This window comes from Limulus polyphemus, unplaced genomic scaffold, assembly GCF_000517525.1.
Source record: "Limulus polyphemus unplaced genomic scaffold, Limulus_polyphemus-2.1.2 Scaffold239, whole genome shotgun sequence".
Classification (NCBI taxonomy): domain Eukaryota; kingdom Metazoa; phylum Arthropoda; class Merostomata; order Xiphosura; family Limulidae; genus Limulus; species Limulus polyphemus.
The window spans coordinates 336,461-346,340 of NW_013665849.1; the positions used below are offsets into that span (position 1 = coordinate 336,461).

At 34.5% G+C, this 9,880-nt stretch overlaps 1 protein-coding gene across 2 annotated transcripts in view; it reads right to left on the reverse strand.

Annotated features, from left to right (window-relative positions):
- Positions 1–6,682: 6,682 nt before the first annotated feature.
- The window catches only part of LOC111085107, a 7,047-nt gene continuing 3,849 nt past the window's right edge, over positions 6,683–9,880 (reverse strand). For both annotated transcript variants that reach the window (XM_022382302.1, XM_022382300.1), the window contains exons 4-10: positions 9,705–9,828; positions 9,306–9,518; positions 8,864–8,932; positions 8,516–8,647; positions 8,209–8,271; positions 7,272–7,529; positions 6,683–6,957 (exon numbers count right to left, since the gene is read on the reverse strand). In XM_022382302.1, the coding sequence (XP_022238010.1) occupies positions 6,826–6,957; positions 7,272–7,529; positions 8,209–8,271; positions 8,516–8,647; positions 8,864–8,932; positions 9,306–9,518; positions 9,705–9,828 (991 nt within the window). In that variant the 3' untranslated portion in view covers positions 6,683–6,825. The remainder of the gene's footprint in view (positions 6,958–7,271; positions 7,530–8,208; positions 8,272–8,515; positions 8,648–8,863; positions 8,933–9,305; positions 9,519–9,704; positions 9,829–9,880) is intronic.

Sequence of the window (9,880 nt, forward strand, 5' to 3'; positions counted from 1 at the left end):
TCTCAGTGTTTCTCATGCACAAAATGGAAAATTGGAATAAGAAATTTGAACCGAGAGATTGTGTACTCAAGGATATGATATAATTTTGTTACTGTAGTCGTGCTGGCGAGATAAATATCTGTATTTTCTGTGTATGTGGCTCATGATTAATCATTTTCTGTGCAAAGAGTTTGTAAAATGAATAAGTATGCTGGTTGATGGAAATTGAACTACGTATAGAGAACATTTCATTTTGTGAAATTGTGCTGTCAGTAGTACAAGTACAATGTTTACATCTCAAATTCAGAGTTGTTGCCATATCATAAATGCTAACTACGCTTAGTGATATGATAGGCTCTGCTTCTGTACCAATCCTATATTATTACACGTTGTGTGTTTATTTGCCTGTGAACTCCTCCCACAGCTTTTGGAGCTAACAGGACCAAACTTGACATGTGGAGTGGGGGTGGCCCAGAAGATGCTCTTATCTATATGATGTAGCTCTTTACCAAAGAGGTATCAAGAGGGTTAAACGGCGCAAAAAAGTCACTCAGGTATGATAGGGTGTCTAGGAGTATATTTTCAGGGTTGATGAACCGAATCTGACATCAGGGTTTGTGTCCCTAGTTCTATGTTTGAAACTGTTTTCATATGCTCACTCACAAGCTAGCGAGACCAAACTTAGCGCACATGCTCAGGGACCACGGTTGGGTGTCCTAACAGGATTTTTTATTTCGGGTACGAAACCCCTTGGGGTAGCTATACAAGTAATTGGGGATAATATAGGATAATATTCGGCCTTTGTGAATCGTGAGTGGTTCTTTGGACCTCATAGGTATAAAGGATGTTTTATGCTAATCAATACGATGTGCATCCTGAATCCTAACAACAGATACCATTTACCTGTTTATGAGACTCATTTTATATCTAACAATATTTATGTTCTATTAACATCTCATAAGAATATATCCAATTTAAATGACAATTTGCAGCCTTGTTCAAGAAATAAATATTTATACATTTTTGAAACAATATTTTTCTTTCGTTGTTGTATTGTAATATGCTAACTAGTTAACTAACAACGAACTTTCCTTGACTCGTTATTTTCGATATAAAGGCACTATAAAATGTATCAAAATAAGTCTTCTTTAATATTTGGCATAACCTTTTTTTTTAGCTTCGATAAGGAAACAAAATAGTATTTGTGCTTATTCTATTGGCACTCTCTCTTACTAACCAGATCATAAAGCCAAATAATTTATCTTGTTAACTACGATTTCTTAGCAAGGTAAGCTCACTGAGGTAAATTTGCTTCTTTCTCTGATCCATAACTCAAGAAGGCCCGGTATGGCCAGGTGGTTAAGGCACTCGACGCGCAATCTGAGGGTCGCGGGTTCGAATCCCTGACACACCAAACATGCTCGCCTTTTCAGCCCACTATTCGTTGGTAAAAGAGTAGCCCAAGAGTTGGCGGTGGGTGGTGATGACTAGCTGCCTTCCCTCTAGTCTTACACTGCTAAATTAAGGACGGCTAGCCCTCGTGTAGCGTTGCGCGAAATTCAAAAACAAACAAAACAAACAAACCATAACTCAAGAACTGTTAGTAGTAGGATAAGTGTAATTCGCAAATGACTCATTAATGTTTTTATCAAATAAATGGGACACTTTGTTTGTGTCAAAATTCGGAGGTGAAGATCACATATGCTACTATTAAAAACTAGAAAAATACTTTAGAAATATGATATGACAAACTGTTCACATTTTGGAAAAGTAGTACCATTTGGAACTATTTATAAAAGGTAAAACTTAGACTAGTATTACAGCCAAATGCTAGACAATAAAATGCTGTGTAGTTAATTTTCATCGTTAATTATTAATGATACCTATTGATGAATTAGGCAAATATTCTTCGTTACAAAATATATCGATTCAGAGATCAAACAATAGATGACTTAGGGACCGTTCATAATTATTTGTTTGGTAAAAACCACAAAGTTGTTATACAATTTTATATTTTTTAATATGTATATATATATTAATTATAAATTCCAACACTCTAGTATCTTTATATATATATATATTTACATGTAGGCCCATCTATATTTTACAAAATTATATACTCTGCCTAAGCAGTAATTCCTCCTATTGATTCAGATCTATGGTCCTCCCATGTTTGCGTGTACAGGTAGTGTCATACAACTGTCATAGTTTCGATACATTTTTAGATGATAACCTGACAAGGGATATGTTAATATATAACACATTTTAGCGACATATTAGCTTTGGCAAGTGTTAAATTTGAAACATCTGGAAGGCCCTTCTGTTGAGATCTGCACGCACAGTCGATTCCCGATTTATAATGTATGGTAAAATGTTACCTTACTACGAGTGTTTTGTTGAGTAGGTCATCACCTTGCTTGCCTAAAAATGGTAGTTTTAACTATCAGTGATCTATAGCAAGTGTTTATTTGACTCAATGCTAGTATTCAATAACTTATGAGTTTGCGGGAGAAAAATAAGTATAGTAGGCCCAGTGGAATGCTATATATGGTATTGTCCAGCGAATGTTCGACATATAGAAGGCATGCGGGTTCAAAACACCGGGCTACTGACCTAAAGTCATTTTTATAAATAAAAAGTAACACATACTTTACAAAACAGAGTTCACTGACAGTACCCAAAGCTTCCAGGATCACGAACAATGTGATTCATAATGTAATTCAGGATCTTCCGGGAAATGAGTGATTCCTGCTTACACCTGCTGTTAAGGCAAATAGAAAACTCTTGTTTGTGCTTTTATGGCCGCATAAGCAATACCGTAATTTTCATTTATATTACAATACAATACCAAACACTGAAGTTCGGAAGCATTTGGATATTTTACATGAAAGCACGTAGACCATCTGCTTTGATCATATTCTACAATCAATTACATGTATGGTACTTTAGGGACCGTCCATAATTTCTTGTTTAGTAAAAGCAACACATTTGTCACCCCGTTTTATATTCTTTCATACATGTTAATTATAAATTCCAACCATTTAACAATCTGGAAATATAAAAAGAGTGTATTTCTACAACAGTTTACTGACCCCGTACTTCAGTATTTTCTGATTATAGTGCATCATAGTTTAACTAAATAACCTGCATCTATAATTTTGGATAGAGTTCGTTTAATTTTTGTGTTTGAAAAGGAAGTATAAGATATGACATGTTTACTTGCACGATTAATGATTTAAAACTCACGATCTGTCAGTTTCAGTAGCTACATTAAGCCTATTGGACAATGCCGTGATCATAAACTTCGCGGTGTATCATAAGAACATCGCGAACAAAACACAAATTATTCAAATTACCGTTATTTTACAATAAGATATAATATATTTACAAGGACAGTTTTGTAAAATGGCCTCATTTACAAGTATGCAGGAATTTTAATCGGTTTTACTTCCTTTTCCTTGTTAGGTATTCCATGTTGTTTTAAAGTAAACGAATGAAGGTAAAAGACGACTGTACTAACGTATAATACCTTACTGCTTTCTGGTGTCGTCATACAATTTAATGAATAGGTGACCATCAAAGAAAGTTTGTTGACTTTTGAAGCAAACTAAACAAACAATTTCATACAAGAGAGTAGAGTACTTGAATACCTGATATACATATATATTACTTCTCATTTTACATAAACTAATACATCTCAACAATAAGCTTTTGTTGATGTAGAAGGCGTTTCGAATTCAAAACGATCAGCGAAGATGTGTTGCAAAGTAAAATCGTGCAATGATAACATTATATTTCTGAATAAGTAAAAACTGGGATGAGATCGACAATGATTTCAGCCCACGTTTCCCAAGCTTTCGAGGCTCATTTGAATACATTTTCAGCTCTAATGTTACGGACGTGGGTTTGAAGTACGCTCCGTCTCGGGAAATTGCTTGATTACAAAAGACTGGATATCATCCGTACTTCAATATTTATGACCAGTCATGCTAGTCATGCTCATCAAAAAATAAAGTTTTACATCACAAGTTACTTTTAAAAAACAGCTGCTGTCCTATCTCTTATAGGAGACTTAACACATTATGTACTGGGAATGTATTCGTAGGGGACAAGCAGAAATAAAACAAAAATCTTTAGGAAACCCGCAAATTGTATGTTACATGTTCGCCTGTGAAACAGCACATATAAATTAAAGTTGAAAACACAACACTTATAGACTGGGGATGTATTCGTAGGGGACAAGCAGAAATAAAACAAAACTCTAAGAAACCTGCAAATTGTATGTTACATGTTCGCCTGTGAAACAGCACATATAAATTAAAGTTAAAAACACAACACTTTTAGACTAGCGCCTAACCATTTAAACCTATTCTGAATTTTTCAAATGTGTTTCTCCTTTTGAGTTCCGTTAATCCAAGATCCCTTTGTCAAATGATCGAGCCTCTACACCGGGAGGTTATATTTTTTTTCTCGCCTTGTTTGAAACGTCATTTTTTTCAATTATAAATTAGATAATTTTTCTTTTAATTACCTAGAAGCATGAAGCCTGTGTTTATATAGAACTTTTATTTTTAAGTTGAGCGGTTTGTTTGCTTTAATCGCAAAGCCTAATGGTCTACCTCTGCTTGCTCACCGAAGAATCGAACCCCATATCTTAGCATTATAAACTGTCAAGCTGACGCGAAGCCACCAGTAGAGGGGGCAAGTTGAAATATTTCATGAAATTACGTTACAGTTTTATAGAAATAGATAGCTTTCAACAGCACTCTAATAAAGAAAAGACTTTTTTTTTTGTTTGGAATTAAGCACAAAGCTACACAATGGGCTATCTGTGCTCTGCCCATCACGGGTATCGAAACCTGCTTTCTAACGTTGTAAGTCCGCAGACATACCGCTGTGCCAGTTGGGGGGGGGGCTAAAGGAAAGACTACTATTCGAAAACGTTCAAAATTGTAATCGTTTTCTAATGAGGTATATTGCTTTTTTCATTTATGGAAAATAGCATTCTTTCTGTTTTGGGCATACTTACATTTTTAAGGCACAAGGTGTAATCTCAGTGTATTGCTACTTGTATGTTACACAGTTACGTTTTGTTTGATTCATAATTTTTGCGCAATGTTACGCGAAGAGGTGTATGCCCATAGCCGCTCCTAATTTTGATGTGGTTTGGTTTGCTTTTAATTTCGCGCAAAGCTAGACGAAGGTTATCTGCGCTAGCCGTTCCTAACTTAGCAGTGAAAGACTAGAGGGAAGGCACCTAGTCATCATCATCCACCGCCAACTCTTGAGCTACTCTTTTACCAACGAATAGTGAGATTGACCGTCACATTATAACGCCCCCATGGCTGAAAGAGTGAGTATATTTGGTGGGACTGGGATTCTTACCCGCGATCCTCGGATTGCGAGTCAAGCGCCCTTGTGTAACTTCATGCTGGGCCAATTTTGATGCGATACTAGAGGAAAACTCAACAGCACCCACCACTAATTCCTGGGCCACTTTTTTTCTGATCAAATATTGGAATTTGACAGGAACTATTATAGGGCACCCACGTCCCCAAAGTGCGGAGTGCGGTTTTGCAGCAACGTGTCTCTACAAGTTTAATTTTAAAACATATAAGCCAAATAAGAATATTTCATTCTATGGAAAAAGTTATTTTTGGATACAAGAGCAAATATGAAAATCAATAATCCATGAGAAACTATTATCTGTTAGATACTTAGAGAAATAACATTTAGGTATACATTTTTGTAGCCCAGTCTTTAGAAAGAAATCGATAAATTGAAATCAAAACGACTAGTGGAAAGATAATATTATTTTCCTTAATTCGCGCAGTCGTTTTTTAACTAATTAAGTAGCAAAATTGGATTATCATTCTGAATGTTCATATGAGTAAGTTTTCTGAATTAAAATATAACAGTGACAATTTTAGCACGTGGAAGTTAGAATTTTAAGCGCTGTTTAAAAGTTAATGCATTTAACAATGAAATGATTCACTAAAAATGTTTTTGTTGTTCTTCGGCACAAAGCTGCACAATGGACTATCTGCGTTCTGCCAAACACAGGTGTCAAAACCAGATTTTTAGCTTTATAAGCCCGCACTTAGGCTTTCTACTGAGCTGCTAAAAAATGGCATGTTCACGATACTAGATCTTTTAGTGCCATCTTTTGACAGGAATCGCAGTTACTTGTGTAACTTCAGATATTTTCGCTTAGCAATCATAACCAGGGTCACTTATGGAAAAACAAACTGCTTTGAATAACTATAATTAGAATTACACTAACATAAAGTTCATATACACCAGAAAATTAATAATCAGTGTGTAAATAAACTGTCTATCTTTTTACACTTTTAAGCAATAAGATATACGGAAATTGTTTATACACTATATGTCTGAGAAGTAAAAGTCATGTACCAATAATGTCCATTTTATATTTTGTATTGTTAGTACGAAACGTTATTGAGTGGTAACTTAAAGATTATTTGGTATGCATGATAATGTGTCGGGTAGTATGCAAGAATTAATACGGTTTTTCCATCCTAATGAATATACGTATACCGTATTTTTTATGTAACTTTCCTCTTTTTTTTTGTTACTCTACACGCTCGCTGTTGAAAGCATCGTCTGAGTTCCACGAATTAGTTTCGGATAGACCTAAACTTGAAGAGGTTTAAAGATAACATTTTTTTGTTGTACTCTGAGATTGATCAACTAAGGTCATTTATTTGTCAGGTTTTACATACATTAATGATTTCTGCGAACCAAAGCTGTAAATGTTTAATCATTCTTTATACAATTTTTCTTCTACATAATAATTGAGGATTTCTTATTGAATGATCAACATTACTAGCCCATGATTCCCTTAGCCTTTTCATACAACTCGTCCCATAAGGTTCCAAGATCATCCTTGTAAGGTCTGAAGAATTCAAGGGCTTCACGGGCAACTTCGGCGCTCACATCCTTAGCGTTGTTGATGAACTGAACAAGGAAAGAAAAATAATTATAATGAGTATAATGGTAAATTGGTAAAGTCCAACAACCGTACAAATAGACTTGCTAGAACGTGCGCTACCAGAAAGAAGTGTCACTAGAAAATTCTGTACATGTACAAAATTCAACGTTCAAATCTAAATGTATTCCTTGTTCCCCAAAACTGTCATTTAGATGTAAGCCGGGTGAGCAGGAATACGCCTTTGGATCGTTGTGCTTATCTGGTTACACTTAACAACTGATAATATCTTATCATCCTAACATATATTTACTAAAACGTCAATTAGAATATACTAACTCACCTCCTGGGCGATAATTTTGACCATAGCCAGCTTGTCTTTAGCGTTCTCTAAACCGGAGTTCCAGATGGTCTTTACCCACTCAGCAAATTTGGAGAATTTCTCCTGTATCTGTAGACCCAGGTCTTTGAAAAAGTCCTTGATCTTCTGCCACAGATCAATAATGGAATGACTTGGCGCACTAGTGCAGAAATCTCGAACTACTACTTTAAGGGCTTCCACCCCACCTCGAGTCAGAGCTTCCATGAGAGTCTTCTGCCACTGAGAAAAAAATTCAATTCTTAAAAATACATTTATCTGATGCAGCAATATCAACACTGCAGACATAATCTGCTATTATAAAGCTTTTACTAATCTTCAGTAGTGAAGATTAGTGAACTTTGAAAGTTACTGAGAGGGGTTAAAAATTATTAAATACAAACGTAATTGTTAATTGGCCATAAGAAAACCTCAATCACAGTACTTAAGATTCGGCTACATTCAGACTTGGTTACTTTCAGAAAAATCTTGCTGCATTCACAATTTAGTGTGTGTGTGTGTGTTGTTATAGCAAAGCCACATCTAGAATCGAACCCCTGATTTTATCGTTGTATATCCGAAGACTTATCGCTGTTCCAAGGGGAAGCGTTTACAGTTAAGGGCGGGAAAAAATGGCGAAAAAAGTCAATGATGATGAACACTCTTTCTCCGATATCTATGATATAGTAGAGATTTTCTGAAGAAGCGAAATTGAAATCTTAGTGTAAATTTCTGAATCTTTTTGTTCTTGGAAAAGACGATGATAAGCAGTTTAATTATAGACATAGATGACATACTTTCAAGTGGATTAATCATATTTTAAGAAGTGAAAATTTTATTTTAACAGAACGATGTAACATCCGTAATATTTAGAATAGTTAAACCATATAAAATAATGTTTGTATATTAGCCTTATACTTACGTCCTTGCTGAACTTGTTTCTGATGAAAGTAATAATCTGGTCCAATGGAAGGTTATTCATCAGCTGAAACAAGAAACGAGAAAACAAACGAATCTTCACTTTCAAGTTTACATATTTGGTTTTAGTTTCTCACATTCGTATGTTTGTTATGCCTAGATTCAGTTGATAAGTGTTGCAAAGCGTAAATTATTTTATCTTCCTTAATGTGCAATATTAAATCTTTTCGCTTGGACTCTGGAACTTTGAATCAAAACGTGCAAATTCCTGGGAGTTTATTTAGATGCAAGTAGGTAGTTGGATATCTTACCATTTGTAGAAGGCTGCAAACCTCCGACTTTACGCTATTTGATGGGTTGTAGGATGGTAGGATCTTCCTCAGAAGATCTTTCAAAGCTTCTAATCCTTTGGTCTTGATTGCTTCCAAAATCTTCAGACCAAACTGAAAATAAAACATGTTTTCAGCATTGGTTATAACTTACATCAGTAATAAAAAAAATGTTACAGGCTCTCTACAGAGATGCAACAATGGTTCTTAAAAAAAAAAGAGATTTATGATAAAGTTACGTGTAAATTATCAAATGAAACAGTGTCGATTTCTAACAGCTATTATGTTTCTAGTTCATTTATCGTCGAACAATTAAAATCTCTTCCTTACCTCTTTCAAGTTACCAAACTTGTTCTTAATGTATTCAGAGATCTTGTGCAGGTCCAGTTTGCTGAGCAGCTATACAAAAACAAAAACTTTCTATTATGTATTGGCTTTGATTTATTGAAAACGTTCTTCTTTAAATAGTTTTGGAAAAATAATATAGCATTTGTTTCTGATATATTTGACGTATGGTTTTAGCTTGGTTGTTGTTTAAGCACAAAGCTATACAATGAGCTATCTGTGCTGCGGCCACCACAAAACCCGTTTTTTAGCTAATCCGGAAAAAAGTATTTATTATATACATATATATATATGTGTACTATTTTACTAAACAAGTAGGCACGGCTAATCCGGAAAAAAAAGTATTTATTATATCCATATATATGTGTGTGGAAATTTTAATTTTTGATTTCCAGTATTTTCTTTTAAACAAGTAAGAGGGACTAACCTTCTCTTTCATTGTTTCAATCAAGTTTCTCAAATTTAATTTTTCTTTAAGCATGTCCATCAGATCACGTAGACTTCGTTTTCCGATACCCAGTTTATCCAACAAGTTTTTCAGTAGCTCCTTGGCTTTGTCTTTCAACTTATTTAGTAATTCAAGAGTTTTTACGCCAGCATCGATTCCCAAGTTTTTCAATTGATCAGTGATCTCAGCAGCCTTGAAAGAAATTAAATTACTGTCTCTGTATTAAGCAAAAGGATCGTTTAAAATTAGAATAACCGTTGTTACGCAAATCTACAAGTTTAGATAGGAGTACTTTAAAGAAATTTAGATGTTATACAGGGATTTTTTTCTCCAATTAAAACTTAAATAATAAAAATATAGAATCAATGTGAGACTTACTTTGTCAAGGAGGTCCTGGCTAACTTTTTTACCGTTGTCAATAGCATCTTTGATCTTCTCAACAATGTTGTCAAGTGATTCTTTCAAAGTTTTACCAAGTTCCGTCTTAATATCTTCTTCTACCCTATATATATATATATATATATATATATATATATATTATTATATATACTATA